Below are 19986 nucleotides of genomic sequence, written 5' to 3' on the forward strand. Positions count from 1 at the left end.
GGCGTGAGCTCGTTTGGGATATGTTGATTGAGGAGTGTCTCAAAGACACAGTAGTAGACTTTTGGCTGTCTCTTGGAAACTGCTTCGGACTTCGAAAAGTGCCGCCAAACAAGAACAAAGGGCCTCGCCACATGATGTATGACACCGGCAACTACAATCTGAACTTCGCGCCCTGACCAATGCTGTGGCATATGCTGTATAGTTGCTGTATAAAGGAGGGTCATAGCGTGCTTCCGCCACCAACCCTTGATGCTCCAAACCTCCATGTCTAACTTTGCTGTCTTTGTCCTTTTCCGAACCGTCCCCCTGTTGATCGCCATTGTTGCGGTCCCGTTTCAAGGTGCACTCGTTCGCTTCAGGGCAAGCTACAACCCAAGGTGCATCACACTCGGCTCAGAGGAGGGCGCGGCACCACAGGCAGAGACCGTCTTCGTCGGCTACTTCAAGGTACTCAGACGTGTTTACAAGCTTGAGGTAAGCCTACCACGTTGATGTAAACGTTCAACGCTCGCTTGAACACCACTCTCCTACAGGGAATCCCGGGGCTATACAAAGGTCTCAGTACGTGATCAGCTGGCTTGCCGCACATTTCCGCACTTAATTCTTCGTATTCTAACTAGTGCCGAGTTTGATTTATGCGGCATTCTACATGATATCTAGTGTCCTTCCCTGGTCGTTTGCCTTGGCGTATTGTATCTCCAATGGCGCTCACAAATCTCCTTGTTCACTTATTTTTCACAATCCTCTCGTGCTCCAAACCATATCGCATCTTCTGTCTTTCGTGGTGAAGCTTCCGGAACTCATCATACTCGATAGGTATGTCTTCAGTCAGGGTGGTTTACGTTCAGGGAATCACAGATATCATATAGGTCGATCACCACTCCCAAGAAGTTGTCGTACTTCGGTGTTTCTGGCTCTCTTCGTATTCTTCTGACTTCAACGGAGCGCCAAAGGCCGTGGGGAATGTACCTCACCCCCGGCGTATTCGCAGGACTTGCCATCCGCTGGGTTTACAATTTCGTCGCTCCCCGAGCCATCCTGATGTTCCTTGGAAACTTTTTGTGGCACAGGGGGATGGGAATTGTTGCCCTATTCAATATTACGGTGGTCCTGAATGCATTTCTTTCAGCGATTGTTATGACACCGATCGACGTCATCCTTGTGAGGCTTTCCATCCAGCGCAACCACACATTGCCAGAAGTGAACTCTGGTGCTCAAGATGATGGCAGTAGTGTCGAGAGAGCGGGAGAGAGGTATAGCGACGAGGATGTGGTTGAGTGAGCTAATCTCATTTTATCTCGAAGCGGCCACTATCTGACTTTCTGGATAGCTTGAGGACCGATAGAGAGGCTTACACCGGACTGCTCGACTGTGGAAAGCGCATCATCAAAGAGGAGGGGTGGCCTGTGTTATATCGTGCATGGTGGGCCACATCGTTATCCGGCCTTATTTCAAGGTAGTTTCCCGCACGCCTGGAAGTTCATCGTGTGAGCGTAAATGTACATTTGTTCTGCTTGTTGATTAGCGTGTTGTACGATACACACAGCGCCTGTTGCATTTCCCTTTATACTATGACAAATCGAGCGCACTGTGCTTTCATGTAATAAGTAGCGTAAACTAAAACCTAGCGCCACAAATTACGCTTGTCATAGCTTAATAATGAGCGGACACAAAGATTTGAACAGCATTTACCATGATCTTAACCCGGATTGAAGTCTTCAACGAGCCCGCGCTGTGACTCGAACGTTCATGCGTGAATTCTCAACACCATGCTCCGCTGATTCTGAAGGTCGCTAGCCCAGAGCCTCAAATCTATTGATGTCTTGTTGATGGATAATCTTCGAACTGGAACATGGGAACCATTGGATTTATGTCCTCCAGACTGGTATCCCTCAGGCTGTTGTTCGAGTTTGTCACTCAAATGGCCCATATTCCCCGTTTTGTCTGTCAGGTAAGGAGTTGACGGAACATGATTTCTTTGCTTATTGGCATAGACTCACATTGTAATATGTCTAGCGTTATCCTAGCCTCTCTTCCTCTTGCATTTCCCTCGGGTCCGGACGCTGCCAACCCATCCAGCTTCATCGGGCCTCTTGGAACACCTCACTTGGCAGCCGGGAAAATAGCTGTGGTATTTCCATGCTGACGTCTAGGCCAACGTTTTTCCGTGTGTGTCGGTGTTTCCATCCACTATACTGTGCCAGAAATGCCCAAAAGGACCACCAGGTTTAACATCCTTGGGCTATTTTTGCTTACAGTTCTCGCCTGCACTTGATGCACGAACTTTATTCCTTTTATGTAGCACTTCCTGTTCAAGGTTGGCTTCGTTCATACCGACTAGTACTCAAATCCAACACTCTAAGCTTTGGGAAATACAGGAGTCCCCCCGCTGATGCTGTTTTGCAGCATACAGAAGCAAAATAAGATAGTACATAACAGTCGATTCAGTGTCCTTCTGGGTTCGCGTGAATTCAGAGTGAAAAATCTACTCGTTTCCCCCACTATTGAACGTCTTAATTATCTCAGTCTGTGAACTCTAGTTCCGGGTAACCTCGAGTGGCTATACATCTTGTTCTCTTTATTAAGGCTCGTTGTCTCGTTTGGGAGAAACGGAGTACAGCCCCACCAGGTGTCCAACACACGAGTGAAAATATTCGATTTCTCGGCGATTTTCGAGCACTTTTGGTATACACCGTGACAAGTAGCATCTGCCGCAATCAAACCCGCCATGGGTGGTCCCCGTATGAAAAATGGCACCAATGGACGTCTGAATATAGTCGACAGCGTACTGCCAAGGGTGGATATATATTTGGGGATTTTCGACGATTTTCCCCAGCCCAGTGCTCTCGTCATGCCCCCTCAACGCAAACAAGTATGTCCTACACCATGCCTCATCTCATTGATTTCTCGAATAGAGCACGAACTCACATCATCCAGGAAGCAAAACTAGTGTGTATTCATCCGTCATGCTCGTCGACTCCGGCTACGATAGTAGCCTTTGCCCGGGCGAGGGACGCGAGGGTTCACATTGAGGGTAGACAGTGCGTACCGTTTACGCATGGGTAGCCGGTTTGCGCACGTTGACGGAAAGCTCGCAATATAAGCTTAAAGTACAAACGTTACCATTGTTTGGCTTGCAGCTACAAGAGTGCCGACCCTTCAGCGGTGTCTAGACACTGTCGGAATGTGCATGACTACGCCTCCGGTAAGGAAGTTATGTGGAAAGAGTCCCTTCCTGGTGAGCAAACGTTCATATATGTTTCGCATGATGGATTCTAACGAAGGCTCACCCATAGATAGCTACAAGAGCAAATGGGGAGAGTTCTTGGCCGACATCGAATTTCTACAAAACCCCATTGGGATATACGGATATTCTCTGGAAGCGAGTAATACGAACATCGCATGCGACATCTTCAATCCTTCTGTGCATCTGGAGCAGCAAACATCGTTGACATGGACACCCGCAATAGACGAAAATGAGTGGTTGCACGCCGATAATGCTTATCGCACCGAGATCAGCTGCGTAGTAGATAACTTTTGGAAAAACTACGGAAGGTTCAATGAGCGCCCACAGGACAATAGCTTCTAGCACGTACATCAAACCTCTCTGTACATTCCTCTAAAAATTCAACGTGGCTTCGCGATGCGAAAGAGTAGACGATAGAAGCAGTAAGAGTTGTAAAAGCAGATTGCTGGCGGGTGATGAGATCGGCCGTTTGTGTCCATCCACGTGTAATAGTCTCTGCGAAAGTATTTCAGTCGACGCTGGGGGAAAGGTGGTAGATCTCTGTAGTTATACAAGTATCCACGAGGCAAGGATGGTGTGTCATGAGATATGTACTAAGGACTAGATCAGTGCGCGTGAGTTACGAGCCCCCATATAGTCGATAAGCTGGACTGAGTACTGAGTACTGAGTACTGAGGAGTTATCCGGATGTCTAATTTAAAGTTTAGGCTCCGAATGAAGGTTGGTGCGCTTTTCTCAGCTTGAAATCCAAGTTTCGACTTTCAACCTCACCGTCCCCCTGGTTATATCTCTATGAGACTCCCTGAGACCCAAGGCGCAGAACAGAAAAAAAACTAGCTGATGGGGTACTAAATCCCTCACGCTGGTGTGGTCACTCATTGAAACGTCCCGTCCCAGCGATAGAACATTTCTGATGCAAATGACCATGATGAAACTTGTTAGACATTCTGTAAACGCCACCACTCCCGCATCTCATGGAAACCATTTCACCGACTGACAAGCATCACTAGTCGTCCCTTGCTCTTGCCTTGCTTGCAGACCGAGCCTACGTTGTCAGGTCCGTCGCCTGATATATCGATAAGCTCTGGATGCTTCTATACACGCCGATCACCAGCCTCGTCCACTTCAAGACAAAAGGTCCGTGTGTGAGTACTTGAGTACCCGGAACATGTACAGCTTGGATAAATGCAGCTCATTCCGGTGCAAGAGTAAATCAACGTCGTCACTCATCATGCTGAAGACAGAAACCACCGTCTGCCTCTTCATCTACTTTTACATCACATATGTTCTAGTACAAAGTATAAGGAGTGTACTAATCCGTTTCAGAGCACACTACGATGCGAGGAGTCTGCAGCTCAGCACCGAGCAAGATGTCCAACCTATCACTGGACCGGTCATTTCCAGTTTCTTTGGCCTGAATCAATGTATGCAAAAGATGGAGGTGAGCTGTGTTTGTCAGGTCGCGTTCTTGTTTGTGACCATTGATATTAAATCTCACAATATCAAGGGCGTTTGGGGGCTATTTCGGGGATTCAGTGCGTCTCACATATTAGTTGTTATTACTGCTCCTCCGAATCGTCTGACATCTTTGACCTTAGTCCCTAGCCTTACGCTCCAGGTTGCCAATCTGATCTATATCCTCTTCTTTCTGAGTGAAGACGACCTCCGGAATGGCACTCGTACCTCCCTACTACCCGGGATGCTTGGCTCTCTTGACTATAGTCGTTCGTTGGGGTGGATTGGCTCGCTTCTCTACGTCCTACCTGCAGCCATGCTGTCTCTTCCTCAAGCCATCCTCACTTACCGGTACGTACAGTCGGCCTTGATAGACACAACGTCTTCACAGGCCCGATTACAGCGCAATCTCGACGTCCGCCAAGCTACCGACCTTCAATGCCTTACACTCGTTCGAGTTCTTCTAACGCCAACTGAGTGACGATGCCCTTGGATCCTGTTTCGCACGTCAGGTTTGCTTGCAGCACTCATGTTACACATCGCATATAATGTTCTCTTCCCCCGCAAGCTCCGAATCAAACTCCTTTCTCGCATGCTGTCAATTCAGGCTCCGTGGTCTACATCACATCTTCCCTTCTCTGCCGGGCGCTTAGTGGTGTGGTTTCTCAACGGCACAAACTTGATTGACATTTCTGCCAACACGTTGATCTTGTTTAACGTCGAAGCCTTTCTTACCGCTGTTGTCCTGACTCCCGTAGAGGTTAAATCGGTCCGACTGGCAATCCAGCGTAATGATGCAGGACCAAAGCTCGACTCCTCTTCACAAGAAGAGGTCATTGACTATGAGATCACGGTCGAATACTCCGGCGCTGAGGAGGATGTCATAGAGTGTGTTATCGTCTCTTTCTCAATCGGAGGCGTGCTCGCTGATCCTTGCTTCAGACTCAAGGTGGATAGAGAACCATACGAGGGTGTTATTGATTGCGCTAAGTGCATAGTCACGGAGGAGGGATGGTACGTATTGTACCGCGGATGGTGGCTCACAATGATAGGAAGGTTCTGGGGAATAAATATAGGATTCTAGAGTATAATTCGCCGACAGTCCACTTGACCAGCTCTTGCTCCGACCTGATGATGATGTATGTTTCCTGGCGTCGAAATACATAGCCGATCGTTAACTTCTCGTGACCTACTTTGACTACGCCATAAAGCGATCTAAAAACAAACGTTCACTATAACCGCCATAATCAAATCGTCTGTCAATGTTACGGCAAATATTCAAGTTAGACCTGTAAGGGCGGCCCGACGGCTGGGCCGCGCGACACGAGAACGAGCGCCACGCGGCTGCGCCACAATCTACGAACGACCTCGTTCACAACGTCGAACCCTGAGCACCGCCGGCCCCGAACCTAGTTCATTAATCTTGATCAGTTCACGCGCCGTTCGCCCGCCAGACCCTGAGCACCTCACCAACTCCTCTCGATTTCGATTTCCGTTTCATTTTCCCTCTGTTTCGTTCTACTTACATTAGTTTAGTGCATATTCTACGCGCGCAGGCCTCGCGCAACGACCCGACACGTAAAGATACAACAGCTAGAAGTAATACAGCCTCGAATATACGCTTTACACGCCTCTAGATACGTCTCAGATCGTTCTGCAGCTCGCTAGTATAAATACCGGATGTATTTCGCTCTAGTTACCTCAGTGAATCGCACTCCCTTCGTTTGACGTTTCTTTCGTTTCAATCGTTCGCCGCGTCGTTCTTATTCTCCGCGATCAATCATCTATACTATCCAAAACTCCCATATCTACCCTCACGGCCTAGCGCCTTGGATCCCCCTTCGAACTCGCCTTCTCGCTTCTGCACGCACACCGGCAGAGCGCCCGCACAGACCCAATGTCCGCCTTTGAGACATATGATAGGACAACTCACATGATTATACACTGAGCTGAATACTTCCGTAATCATCCCATCCACGTCACACTTATGTGTTCGTAACCACATCTCCAGGCTTGGATCCGGCCTTATGGATGCGTTGCGCACCTGCTTGGCGGTGATGGTGCTTGTTAACTGATGTCTTGTATCTAGAAACATTAGTCATTGTCTGCCGCGGGCTATCAAAGCGGCTTAATATTAGTGGGGGCTTATAAACTAGGCGTAAAGTTCACACAGCATCGAGGCACTGTTCTCTGTATGAATTGCTGCGCTTGTGGTGAGGGGTTGTATGAGACACCTTTGTCTGCAATACATTTTCCTTCAACTCAGACTCAGCTGTTACCAACACAAACAGGGATAAGATGGAATGTGTACTTGATGTGAAACTTGATAGACATTTGCCCGAGGTGCTCTGAGGCTTGTGCATAGCTATATTACGACGATGCCCAGTTTGGTCCTCCTAATCATTCCCGCACAGCTTCTCTTAATCACTTAGGAAATAAGCAAGCTCCAAGCTTCTAACTCCTCATGTTGTACCCAGTATAGGCTACCATCGACAGTTTTGTGAAACCTTGGCGTGCTTCTGTATTCGTTTCTGCAAAGATATGCAAGAATTTGAATGGATACAGCATCAATGTTGGTAGCTGTGGATATATGGACATGCTAGGTGCTCCATGCACGAGGAATCACACTCTTTCTCTTCTACCTTCACCCACTACTTACCTGACAATGGGCGGCTGCCCCGAAAACGCAAGTCTGATGAGTGAAATAATGTTTATTCGATTTTGACCAAGAAATAGATGTCCTGTAGCCCTCGATTCATTTGTGTGTACTCGTCTTGTCCCTACAACATCACGTTTGCTTCGAGAGCCAACGCAAGAATTCACATTGAGAACATACAGTAAGTGCCCAGATCAAGCGTCTTTCTCGGCATGATAGGAACAAACATCCCGTAGTTTTGGATACAAACGACTTCAATGCACACAATGCGAATTTAAGTGTGCTGACCCAGCGTTGATGTTGAGACATTGTCAGAAAGTGCATGGATATGTCTCCAGAAGAGACGCATCTGGGTGGAAGGAAGTGATACCTGGTGAGCTCATTGTCGTTATGTGAGCAGTACCTTTGGAACTCACTTATGACCAGTCGATGACAGAGACAAGTGGCGGTTATATTGTCGAGGGCTCAATGAAGACAATGTTTATAGGGGCGAGCTAAGTCGGTCTGCAGAACAAGGCGTAAGGAGTTACAGTGGATGAAGCATAGCTTGGGAGAACTTACATAGAACACATTAATAATTGCTAATAGCCAGACAGAACATAAAGCGCACCATCTCTTCGACCTCCCCTGCTGATTTCGGCTTGGAAACACTTGCAGACGATATCAAGAATGATATCCACCAAAGATAAGTTCAATGGAGGCGTCCTCCAGACTTGCTTGGAATCCGAGCGTCCGAAGCTGTGTCAGTGGTTGCAAATAGGCGCAGGGAAGGATACGTGTGTCCAGTGCGCCAGGGATGCTTTATAAAATCCTCTCATTAGGGCGCTTACAGTTGGGATAGGGCGGCTGGTATATTAAAAGGGTGCGCCTAACATGTGCATGATGTCGATAAGAACCATCCGCAAAGTTTACGATAAAGAAGGGGACGTATCTGACCAAAAATACACGTTGGGTGAGTCATTACCCGCGGGAATGATAGTAACCTGAGTCATACGGGGGTATTATGCAATTGAGCTAGATCCCAGCGTCAAACGGGTAGGCGCCTTTATATCGACGGGGCATCATTTATGTTCAGAGAGAATAGGTGCTCCGTCTCAGCCACTATGTCTGACAGAACTGAGAAATCCCATTCGTGCGTCTCCCGAGTGTCTTGTACATCACACAGAAGACCACGAAAGAACTGTATCGCATCATTTGCACTGGGGCGCTCACATGGAGTACGGCTCCAACAGCACATCATGAACTCCCATAGGCGGTCATCGTCCAAGTATAACGTATCAAACGTTCAGGGCATTTGCCTTGCTTGACGAGACTTATGCAGTCGTATTTTCCAAAGAAGGGTATTTGATTGCAGAAGATCTGTTTTGCGAGCGAAGTTTATCAGCGACCGATTCCAAGAGGTTAAATCAGTGTGCGTACCTCGTAACAGACGCAGCCGAAGGAGTACATGTCACTCATCGTCGTATGTTGTCCGTGACCTCTACTGTTGACCAGGGAATGATGTTCGAGAATCTCGGGGGCTGTCCATGCAGCTGCATGAATAGCAGGCGTCGTACTTGGGACTTGGACAAGACCAGCATCTTTTGCCGTCGACAGCCCAAAATCGACGAGACAGGCGTGTCCACTTTTCGTTATCAAAACGTTGTCCTATCTCATTTCTCGTCAAGCCAGAATCGGAAGTGGTGAAGAAATGAGATGCGCACCCCTTTGATGTCCGCATGGATGATAGTGGGCTTTTCGCCATGAAGGTACTCCAAACCACGCGCAATATCAAGCGCCTCAAAGAACTTATATAACCGAAGGCAAAACAAGACGATAAGAACATACGAGAAGCTTCCTGTCTGCAACCGGATTCTGTTTCAGGTATGCGCGTAAGTTTCCGTTTTCCACGAACGGCGACACTAAGCACGGAGCGCTCTCCTTCCAGAATACACTATACAGAGGAACAACGTTCGGGTGCCTAAGCTGGCTCCACACCGCAGCCTCGTTCGCAAAGTTCTAGAAGAATGGATCAGCCTCGCTGAAAACATGTGTCGCGGATCAACCAACTTTAAGGAATCGAACTCTCGACCCGTGTTCGTACACTCTGACGACCTTTCCAGCTACAGGTCGGTCCGGTCTCCCGATGACACTCCCTTTGAATAGGTCGCCGAAATGACCGCTGGAGATTGGGATACCGTCCCAGGCCAGATTCCTCAGGTGCAGGCACTGCGGATATCGTCCTGACTTTGTGGCGAGCTTGGTGAGCGCGTAACGGAAGATGCGTCGCATCTCATTGTTGAGCTTCGGATAGCTAAGGAGCTACGCATGTTGGGAGCACTGAGATAACGCAAGGGCCGGTATTATGGAAGACGTACTGCTTGGAGAAGATCAAGCAGGGATTGCGCGGCATCACCTTGCTGAGTGAGGAAAACCTGACCCTGATTTGGGTCCTCCATAACCAAAGCGACCTGCACACCGAAGCAGATAATGTCACAAGGTGCAACCACAGGCCGATTCGTCAGACGACCTATAAGACAAGAACATGTTTCATCAAATCTATCAGGCTAACGTCCGATTGCTATATCAAAACCAAGACATATATTTTTATTCAAAGGCTCACCTTAGCCTTTGTGACCAGTTCCAACATCGATTTCAGCGTAGAGTGTTTCATTATCCAGTCAACATTCCCCTTTATGTCAGCCATAAAGACGCCAAGATCGCTGAAGAGTCGTTTCAGGACACTAGATAAGGCTGAGATGTCATGTACATGTGCCCTTTCGAAAGACGCACCGCTCGTCAGCCAAACAAAGCGCAGCGTGCGAGCATGCGGTTGCCATGAGCATCTTTCGCATATGACGTTCCAGCTTCAATCACAATTAAGGAGAGGCTAAACGGCGACTCACGGGATAAATCGGAGAAGCAAGAACAAGACGAGAGATGACGACTTCTACGTCTTTACTGAGAGCAATCTCGCAAAGTTGTTGAACTATTTGATGCTGCTCCGCCTTGCGAAGCGATGCGACGTTCGGCGCCAATAACATGACTTCCTCGACAGAGGGTCCATTTGCCGGCGCACCATGCTGAGGTTGATGTCCGGTCACGGAAACCTCAGGTGAGGTGATATAGTCGTCGTTGGAGCATTCACGACAGTTGTCAATAGAGGTAATGGGAGCTTGTTCTAGATTGGCACTGCTTCGTTTTAGCGAAGGGCTGGCGCTTGTAAGAGACGGGCCGTATGGCAATTCAAGGGAAGCGCTCGGTGTCCTGGATAGAAATTGGGTGTCATTAGAGGTTGTGGGTATATCAGAGGAGGTTGAAGCTGAGACGTAAGTTTATTAGCGCCTCTGATCGTCCGATATCGTAAGGCACGTACGTGGGATAGAAATACTAGACACGGAAGAAGATATAGGCGATGGCGCTCTTAGATGTCTCTGCGTTCCTGATGAGCGTGATATCGGAACCGTCAGTGTAGCGTTTGACGCCCTACCTGAAGAATGCTTTAGTTTCACTCCTCGACCGTCGTCAACACGTCGCCTACCAAGCTCATCGGTGGTTACACGTGGCAGGGGGTTCTTCAACGCCCTCACTGCCTCTTCCAGCGCTGTCATGACCGTCTCCATCTTCATATACTGTGAAGTATGCGCAATCACTGCGTTTAGCTTCTCCACGTCCGCTTGTTTGATCCCCTGCATCCCCTGATCAACGCTTAATCTAAAGTATATGTTTGAATAACCCTTGAGCTGAATGGCCACCTTTTCCGCCTCAGCCTCGCAATCCTCTGCAATTGCACGGGCAGTCTTTGCAACTTTGAGCCTGTGTCTAATCGAGAGTTTGAGGAATTGAGTCGTGGGGATGCTGATCGTGTTGGGGTGACCAGCACCGAGACTGATGATACAGCCAACGGATCGACCCGGGAAGACAACTCGAGCTTCGGCGAGGAGGGTTTGGATGGGGTTGTTAGCACCTCCTGTGCCGCCATCGATGTAGACTTCAGTGATACCACCGTCCGTGATCGCGATGCGCTTGAACAAGAAGGGGTTAGCGGAGGTGGCGCGAGCCGCCTCCCAGATGAGAGGATTGACCGAGGCGGTATGAGGGCGGTATGAGCGAAAGAGAGTTGGTCTTCCACCGGTGAAGTTCTGCTCAAGCTGGGCACACACGAACCTGGCGGCCAAGTTAGATTGACAGACAGGCCAAAGGACAGATGGCAAGACGTACGTTCGACAACGAAGACTATCAGTCGTCTCATCCCGCATGCGCAGGTTGGATGCACCCAGCCTGGACTTCAAGACGTGTTTGAACGCGTTCTCAAGAGCAGTGGCTTTGTACATCCCCTCTTTGGACCATTTCTTGCCGTTGGAGAAGACGTGTGTGACAACGTCACTGTATGCACTGATGGCTTCTTCCGTGGTCATCCCAAGTCGACCAAGCATGATCGCTATCCACCTGAGGTATCGTAAAGGATATACAGAGCACTGCAATGGCTAGTCGACGTACCCGCCTGTCCCTGTCCCACCTATCATGTCGAATTCTTCGCACGGCCGAACCTCTTTTCCGCCTCGTTCATATCCAAGCCGATGAAGTAGTTCACGAAGTATCAAGAGTTCCGACAGACCACGGACACCTCCGCCATCTGTAGTCGAAAACGAGTTAGCTGCTCCTGTTTTGACGACTAGCTCAGGAGGCTTACCAAGGGCCAGGAGCTTCAGCGGCGGTCCACTCATGATAAACCACGCTAGAGGAGTTTTGTGAATGAGTGCTCGACATTGGTGCACGGGATGGACATCGATATTTAAGTGAGTTGCGCTGGAGACGACACCCCGATGCCACACAGCTGCCATAAGGCCGGAGAGTCGCCTGCCGACTACAGCACAGCCACCAGGGTCAACCGAGCCAATGTACAAGACGTCAAGAAAACAAACCTTCGAACAAGTCTTAAAGACTACCTTGTTCAACTTCTCTTTCAACTACATAGTGTTCCGATCACAAGACCTCTGGCATCGCCCTTAGCGCCCGATGACTTCCAACCTTTGCAACGGCCTGTTTCCGATCAGCGTTCTCGGTCCGTAAACTCTACAACAAACAGAAGACAGCTTATAGATTTCTAACCCTTATGAAGGAGGCATCGAAACGCCCAACAACATCGAAAAAGGGTGCACCGTCTCCGCCAAAATCTCTTCCAGTATAGAATAATCCCATTCATCCGTGCTCTGAGGCTCACCAGCGCCTCCCACTCCTGTTTTGGCAGCCAGACGCTCGAGTAATCGTACTGCATCGCTCGCCGAAGGTCTTTCGTTGGCATTCTCGACCCAACAACGGCTCATGAACCGCCATAGTTCATCATTTAGATGCAGCGCGGCGCCCCGCTCAGGACGCTCAGGCCGTTTCCCCGAAATGATCAGGCCGAGAACGATCGGTAGCCCAGCGCCGTGGAATGGATCACGCTCGCAGAATATCTATATTGCAATTCATCAGCTTCCCTCATCCTAAAGGCAAGTTTGCAACAACAAGGTGTAAACCAACCTCATAACAAACACACCCAAAAGAATACATGTCGCTTTTGGTCGTGTGCGCCTGGTGGCCCGGCTTCCCAAAACTTATGAGAATCTCAGGCGCAGACCACGCAACAGTGAGGGCAGAGGGCATAGTGCTCTGCGCCTGCGCCTGGTTGGTGTCTTTGGCTGTCGCAAAGCCGAAATCGGCAAGACAAGCACGGCCGGAGTTCGAGACGAGGATATTAACCTGTTGGCCATCGCTCAGCTACTAAGGATTATTATAGGGGAAAAGAACACGGACTCCTTTGATGTCAGCGTGAACAATTGTCGGGTTATGGTTATGGAGATACTCCAGTCCGCGGGCGGCGTCAAGCGCCTACAAGGTCAGTTGGTCAAAAGTGTTCAAAAACTGGTGGGAAGACGAGCATACCAAGAGCATCCTATTGACCCTCTTAGACCCTTCTCTGAGGTAGCTCCGTACGTTGCCCCTTCCCATGTACGGCGACACCAAACATAGTGTAGCGTCACCCTGTTGAAATACCCCGTAAAATGGTAGGACGTTCGGATGCCGCAGATGACTCCATACGACAGCCTCGCTTGAGAAACTCTACGCAGTAGAAAACGATGGATGGGTAAACGTTGAAGTAGAGGAGAAGATAGCCAACCTTGAGCAGCCGATCCTTCCTCGAAGACTGATAGACCTTCACGACCTTGATCGCAAGTGGGACATCCGGCCTACTCTTCACGCTCCCTTTGTACACGTCTCCAAAGCCCCCACCAGAGAACGGTTGGCTCTCCCACGCGAGACTGCGAAGCTTGAGGCACTGAGGAAAACGACCCGACTTGGTGGCGAGCTTGATGAGGGCGTGGAGGAATGTACGTTGCATGTTCGGATCGATTTTTGAGTAGCTCAGCAGCTATTCCAGAAAAGTGGTACATCAGCCAAATTTCCATGTTTGAGGGAATGGTGAGGACTTGCCGCTTGCAAGAGGTCCAGAAGCGTCTGCGCGTTCTGGTCTCGCTGTTTGAGGAACTCTTGAGCCTGAGCATGGTCCTTCAGTACAACAGCTACGTGAACACCCAGGCAGACTATGTCGGATTTATTGATAGTCCGCCAATCAAGTAGTTTAGTCAGGAGACATGAATGCTCATGATTGGGACCGCGGGGCTTGATAGTAAATGTGCTATCAGCAATTTCTAAACGAAAATTTGACGAAGGACAACAAACCTCGATGTTGATTACATCCACGAGCCGCGCCTTGATCTCAGCGTGGTTGATTAGCCACAAAAGTGGCGTGGTAGAACCTTTGGCAAACTTGTCGAGGTTGTCTTTCAGCTCTGAGACAACACTATCTTTCATGAGCACCTCCGATCATCAATGAACGTAACGATGCACGTACCTGTGATCGCCCAAGCAAAGCGACGCATGTGAGAACGCGACTGCTATCAGCATCTGCATTTGTATTCAGTAGGACATCCTAAAATGACTCGAGGACGGACCGGGTAGATAGGATACAGCCGAATACATTTCGTGCACGCCTGAATTGCGCCCTCTATGTTGATTGACAGCTCCATGAGCTGCTGCTGAACGCGATACTTCTCCGAGTCGCGAAGGGACGCCACGTTCGGCGACAAGAACTGTGTGAAAGGCTCATCGAGCAATAAATCGGACTCAGCGGCTGATGGTGTGCGCGCTGGGGTAGCCGATGGTGCATTGGAAACGGTGCGTTCATCGATAGACTCCGTAAGATCCCTTTGCATGAGGTAGTCATCGTGCACGACGTAGGGTTCTACCTTTGAACCTGGGGCTGGAGACAATGGAGAAGGAGAAGGGGACGGATGACTGCCAAGGTCGATGAGGGTTCCGACTGGCGCACTCGAGGGCGTGGCGCTTCCCTGGTTAGTAAGACCCCCGTTTTGTCGGTCCCAGTCCGAGAGCGACGTCCCTGGTACATCCGGACGCGACTCACGCTTGTTTGGCTGCATATATTCTGAAAGTGATGTGTTGCCAGTGCTCTCTTTGGGCGGCGCAGGAGACGGCGAAGAGCCAGTAGCAGGCGTTACGATAAGCTCCGGCCTCTGCGGTTGACCACCATGTGGTTTCGGATCGCGCTGTCCACCTCTTTGCCCAGGAACCAGCGTCGTCCCAGACAAATTCGTCGCATCCGCCACTAAGAACGCCCTGTCAGTCTCCACCGCATCCGACATTGAAGGTAGCTTACTGAGCTCCCCAATTCCCACCGCCCCCTGAGGCCTCGCCGTTGCCCGCACTGCATCGTCCAGCTCCCTCGTGACATTCTCCATCTTGAGATACTGTGACGTATGCGCGGCAATCGCGTTGCTTTGCTCCACATCTCCCTGCCCTATCCCTTGCATACCCTGCACGACGCTGAACCTGAAGTAGATCCCGGGTCTCTCTTTGAAGCGCTGCGCCATGCGCTCCGCCTCGGCCTCACAGTCGTCCGCGATCGCCCGAACTGTAATTGTCGCGATCTGCAGCGCCCTGAGCGTCCCCGATAGGAGCACCCCCGATATTTTACTTGCGACTGACGATGTTGCAGAGATTTCAGGCATGGCGATCGTCGCGGGGTGTCCCGCGCCTAGACTGATGATGCAGCCAACGGTGCGCCCGGGAAACACAGCGGCCGCCTCCGTCAGTAGAACACGTATAGGGTTATTCGCGCCTGTGCCACCGCCAACGAACTCGTATGTGATCTCGCCGTCACTAACATGAGCACGTTTGAAGAACTGAGGGTTGGCAGACGTAGCGCGTGCGGCTTCCCAGATGTAACAATTGATCGAGCGTCCGCGTGGAGATTTGTACGTGCGGAAGAGCTCTGGGGCGTTGCCGGCGAAGTTGTTGGCCAGCTGCGCGCTGACGAAACTGATGGTGGAGATAATTGTGTCAGCGGTCCCGTGGTTATACAAAGGCTAGAAGAAGTGAGGCGAACAAAAAAAACGCACGTCTTGCAAGGCAACCTGCCCGTGTCGGCCTCCATCATATGATATGTATCACTCCCCAGCTTGCTCTTCACCATCTCCTTCAGCGCATCTTCAAGAAGCGTCGCCTTGTACATCCCTTCCTTCGATAGGTTGCGCTTCTTCTCCGAGAAGACCTTCTTTGATATGTCCGTGTACGTGATAATTGCCTCGTGGATGGTCATACCGAGACGTCCTAGCATGATGGCGATCCATCTAAATGTCGAGTGAGAAGATGAACGGGCGGGAGACGAAGGAAGAATGGAGGAGTCAGGTAAATATCGCTCAACCCCACAGCAACGTACCCGCCTGTCCCAGTCCCACCTATCATATCGAAGTAATCGCGGGGTCGGGGCGACGCGATGTTGCCAGAACTAGAGTCGAGCTCTATGCGATGGATCATCTCTCGCAATATGATCAGCTCTGATATGCCGCGTATCCCACCGCCATCTGAGAAACACGGACAGTATGAGCGCGTATAGTAGAGGGAGATACTATGATCACGACGTACCGAGGGCCAGTAGCCTAAGCGGTCCATCCGAGTTGCTCATGAGCTAGAGCAAGTGGACTCTTGAAGATGGACGTCTGATGTTGAAGGAGAGCGATCGGACGTCAATGTGTACATGAGTGAGGGTTCCACTAGTACTGGACTGGACGGGTATCGCTCACCTACAGGTTTCGTCGCTTGCTGTTTCCTAGAACAACACGGATATGGGATCTCCCGCGGTCTTCCGGTCATGAGACATCCGTGGGCGCTAAACGAGTGCTCAAGTGGAAGGGAGAATAATATCGTTGGCCCGCTGGTGGACGTGGTCATGCTGGTAGGGAATTGCGAGGCGGCTTTACGACAATTCGCCTCACTAAATTGGTCATTTGCCCCTGTCTACCTCCTTTTGTCGACACGTAACGAAACATATTACAAAACATACCATTACGATCAGATTAGCTATAGGTCATAATTGATGGAATGAATAAATCGAGTGTTTCTGTTACAACATAGATTACACACAAGTAACCCCATCCACTACTTCTTCGACTCCCAAAGCTGCGCGAGCGTCACAGCACCCACACCAGCTGCATCATCCACGAACTCGATGTACCGGAACACGTGTCCCCGCTTCTTCAACTCGTCTATCACCAGATCCCTGTAGTCCTTGATACCCACAAGCGTCCCTCCAAAGCAGATGACCGTGTCTTTTGCGACGATCGCGCGTGGCGCGACAGCGGGATCCTCGCCCTCTGGCCGAGAGAGCATCGCGATTTGATCCGCCAGCGTACCTGCAGAGTAGCGCAGCACACGCAGCGCAAACCCATCGCCATCCTTGAACGCAGCGTCAAACGCAAGCGGACTAATCTGACTGAGCCTCTTCTCCCTAGGAATGAGCAACAGCGGATCCGTGCCGGGATGTACGTCTCCCGCAGCGGCCGGCTCGGGAATGTGCACCGCCGTTAGAATCTCCGGCGTCGCCGCGTGCCCGCCCTTCACCCCAAAGTAATCAAGCACCTTCTGCTTGAGCGTCGATGGCGGATAGGGCGTTCCACCCAGCGTCTCCCGATCGAACTCGTACATCATCTGCTTCACTGTCTCCCGACCGACGTGGAACCCTCCCCCCTCGTCGCCGAGGATCCACCCGATCCCGCCCGTGCGCGCCATCTCCTTCAACAGGCTGTCATTGTCGTCCAGGCGAAACGAGACGACGCACGAGCCCGTGCCGCCGATGGCGGTGATCGCGTGCCTGATGTCCGGGTGCAGCCGTAGCGGCGCGGCCAGCAAAACCGTATCGTTTCCAACGCTGATCCGCTCGTCCAAAGGGAGGCCGAGCAGCTCCGCGAGAACCGTGCGCGCATTGAGCACCGCAGCGGGGCTGTCCACACCCGAGATCCCGAACCACGCTGCAGCGAAGAGGGGGGCGGAGGGAGGAGGCGGGAGCGCTACGGGCGCAATCGAGGGTGGGGAGACGCATGTTTTGAGCGCGTTGGATACGGCGATGCGCACGGCATCGGCGAACGCAGAGGGGCTGACGTAAGCAAAGTTGGACGGGCCACCCAGTGCACGGCCGACGATTGTGCCGGACGCGTTGGTGATGACGGCCGAGGTCTTCGAGCCTCCGCAGTCGACGCAGAGATAGAGAGACATGGTGTAGATCACTGGCGTATTCGATGAGAGGGCTACTGTCAATCTGGGGGCGAAAAATGTACTCAACGGTACTCACGAGAGTTCCTCTAATGTAGCTTGAGCAATACGACGGTCTCCGCACTCAATGCACTTTGAACCAGCCAAAGATCTTAGCGCGAGATGCGATAAGGGTTGACAAGAGTTGTATCCCGTTCTTGACGGCTTTAGAAGCTGGACTAGGTGGTGGTCGAGCGCCAGAGGGTCGTCGGACGACGTGGATGAGCTAGTTGGTCCATATGCTGAAGAGTCTGGGTATGGAAACCAAATCAAGTGCCAGCGCGCTTTATCATCCTCTTTTCGTCGCGACGCGCGTGCACACGACCCCTGGATCCGGGGTAACAACCCCGTTCGGTCTACATAGCCACCGTCCTGTCTACATGCCCTGGGTCCTCCGCGCCGAGAACAATGTATCAACGTGGTCGCCATAAGCATCGTCCCCGTTCTCTCACATCTCAACGTGCACAGCAGAACCTAATCTTTGACTTGGTATGATTGGCCAGCCACTCGCCAATAAGCATCCATCCACACGGCCAGACTCGTCCTTAGTGATTCAAATGCAACCGTCGTTGCGACAGAGGTTGGAGACATTGCCAATACCATTTCAATATTACAAGCGGCACGATTGTATGCTAGGGGAAGCTCGTTAAAAACACTTGATCACTAGGCTACCTCTACCTCTGCACATCCTCCACGATCACTGGCCAGTGTACTGTCCAAGTCCTTACCAGACGCTAAGAAAGATTTTAGCTCTCGATCCCTACTAATATCTTATCCCTGAAATTCTTACTCACCTGCACCGTTCAACAATACCGGGATAAATCGCATTGGTGGTAGAGGCGCAAATATTCGCGTCGCCCGCCTCCGTTGTGTTAAACACACCCTCCACTTGACCTTTGGGCCACGTATTCCACTGAGGAGTGATCGACAAGTTAGTGGGGTGACGATCCGGTGTCATCGCGAGCGCGAATCCGGTGAACGGCCCAGAGAAGGAAACGATAAACGTCTCATTTCCCGCCGGAAGACTTTCGCTATGCGAGGGCGATATCTGCGCCGTCGTACACTGAACATGTAAACTTACATTCTCAGCAACTACTATTGGATCACTTACTTTAGGCACACGAGGATGCGTGACGCTGGGGCCGAACACGGCGGGTCCATTTGGCTCCACTTGTCTAGAACCTTGTCCGACCAGACACGCGCGCACACGGCGTGTTCATTCAGGGTTTTACGTCCCTGATCACGGATCGAACCTTTAGACATCTGACCTCGTCATGCCGTTGGCGGCGGTTGTGGGTGTCTGGCCACTGCTTTTACTCCCTGATTCCTGCATGCGGGCCTGGCGACAGCCGGAAATATTCCCGCGCCATGCCGCACCCACTAGGGTTGTGAGCTGAGTCGTGCGGCGTCACAGTCCTCGTTCTTCCCCAACTATGCTTTGATTTCTGGAGCGAATCATTGCTTGGCGCAGGATCTACCTGGAGGCTTACGGCCCGCTGTGGGCGCACAAGGATCAAACGTCGCGGTGAGCGTTACGCTGGGGCCAAGCTGTTATCGCCGCATCTGAATATTGAATGACAAGACTGGCCCTCGGATAACGAGTACGCTGTCGGCAAGCCCTGCTACAAAATCTTACAGGTTTGGGCTGCATGGCTGGAACACGACGAAGAACGGTCGAACCCGAACAACTTGAGAGTGCCCATCTACTAGATGTGATCTCCTTATGTGACGCCATTCTTGAGACAATATTTGATGATAAGTCGTCGGCAACAACTTTGTAGTTTGTAATCGTCCACTGTGGACGGCTACATCAACACAGGTGCCACTTTCAACGGGCCTAAAAAGGGAACTCCGCATCGCACGTTTGTCCAGTCGGTCAGGCATCGATTCCGAGAGCACAAAATATCTCCCTTTTCAATGCCGTATGTCCTGCTGACTAGCTGGAGCAACGACTTCCGAGTCACTGGCACCAAGTGCTTTAGATCTTCACCGTCACTTG

At 50.9% G+C, this 19986-nt stretch overlaps 7 protein-coding genes across 7 annotated transcripts; 2 read left to right on the forward strand and 5 right to left on the reverse strand.

Annotated features, from left to right (window-relative positions):
• Positions 1 to 252: 252 nt before the first annotated feature.
• Positions 253 to 1680, forward strand: CONPUDRAFT_82816 (uncharacterized protein). Its single transcript, XM_007771408.1, has 5 exons — positions 253 to 474; positions 534 to 561; positions 621 to 816; positions 870 to 1277; positions 1331 to 1680. Exons 1-5 carry the CDS (start codon positions 265 to 267, stop codon positions 1458 to 1460), a joined length of 972 nt encoding a protein of 323 aa, XP_007769598.1. The 5' UTR covers positions 253 to 264; the 3' UTR covers positions 1461 to 1680.
• A 1171-nt stretch (positions 1681 to 2851) lies between these two features.
• Positions 2852 to 5890, forward strand: CONPUDRAFT_73781 (uncharacterized protein; the record flags this gene model as incomplete). The annotated part of the gene is made up of 16 exons (XM_007770939.1): positions 2852 to 2872; positions 2938 to 3041; positions 3141 to 3238; positions 3297 to 3555; positions 3740 to 3821; positions 3955 to 3967; positions 4286 to 4304; positions 4362 to 4384; positions 4540 to 4688; positions 4755 to 4782; positions 4846 to 4926; positions 4970 to 5053; positions 5215 to 5590; positions 5645 to 5716; positions 5805 to 5841; positions 5870 to 5890. The coding sequence occupies 16 exons, from the start codon at positions 2852 to 2854 to the stop codon at positions 5888 to 5890; spliced, it is 1467 nt and encodes a 488-aa protein (XP_007769129.1).
• Positions 5891 to 8241: 2351 nt separating this feature from the next.
• CONPUDRAFT_105803 (kinase-like protein) lies at positions 8242 to 9989 on the reverse strand (the record flags this gene model as incomplete). The annotated part of the gene is made up of 7 exons (XM_007771409.1): positions 8242 to 8717; positions 8778 to 9005; positions 9062 to 9136; positions 9186 to 9356; positions 9408 to 9659; positions 9716 to 9904; positions 9961 to 9989. Coding segments are annotated over 7 exons (1067 nt in total), but the record flags the coding sequence as incomplete, so codon positions are not given.
• Positions 9990 to 10912: 923 nt separating this feature from the next.
• On the reverse strand, positions 10913 to 11974 carry CONPUDRAFT_21684 (FabD lysophospholipase-like protein; the record flags this gene model as incomplete). The annotated part of the gene is made up of 3 exons (XM_007770763.1): positions 10913 to 11504; positions 11559 to 11786; positions 11838 to 11974. Coding segments are annotated over 3 exons (957 nt in total), but the record flags the coding sequence as incomplete, so codon positions are not given.
• A 477-nt stretch (positions 11975 to 12451) lies between these two features.
• On the reverse strand, positions 12452 to 13722 carry CONPUDRAFT_56916 (kinase-like protein; the record flags this gene model as incomplete). Its single annotated transcript, XM_007770814.1, has 5 exons — positions 12452 to 12796; positions 12864 to 13082; positions 13137 to 13211; positions 13266 to 13442; positions 13501 to 13722. 5 exons carry the CDS (start codon positions 13720 to 13722, stop codon positions 12452 to 12454), a joined length of 1038 nt encoding a protein of 345 aa, XP_007769004.1.
• A 3001-nt stretch (positions 13723 to 16723) lies between these two features.
• CONPUDRAFT_105813 (uncharacterized protein) lies at positions 16724 to 18183 on the reverse strand. The gene is made up of 2 exons (XM_007771410.1): positions 18028 to 18183; positions 16724 to 17962 (listed from the first exon to the last, which is right to left on the reverse strand). Exon 2 carries the CDS (start codon positions 17949 to 17951, stop codon positions 16839 to 16841), a length of 1113 nt encoding a protein of 370 aa, XP_007769600.1. The 5' UTR covers positions 17952 to 17962; positions 18028 to 18183; the 3' UTR covers positions 16724 to 16838.
• Positions 18184 to 18711: 528 nt separating this feature from the next.
• On the reverse strand, positions 18712 to 19250 carry CONPUDRAFT_154735 (uncharacterized protein; the record flags this gene model as incomplete). The annotated part of the gene is made up of 3 exons (XM_007771411.1): positions 18712 to 18721; positions 18782 to 19050; positions 19110 to 19250. The coding sequence occupies 3 exons, from the start codon at positions 19248 to 19250 to the stop codon at positions 18712 to 18714; spliced, it is 420 nt and encodes a 139-aa protein (XP_007769601.1).
• Positions 19251 to 19986: the final 736 nt, after the last annotated feature.

This window comes from Coniophora puteana, assembly GCF_000271625.1.
Source record: "Coniophora puteana RWD-64-598 SS2 unplaced genomic scaffold CONPUscaffold_7, whole genome shotgun sequence".
Taxonomy (NCBI): domain Eukaryota; kingdom Fungi; phylum Basidiomycota; class Agaricomycetes; order Boletales; family Coniophoraceae; genus Coniophora; species Coniophora puteana.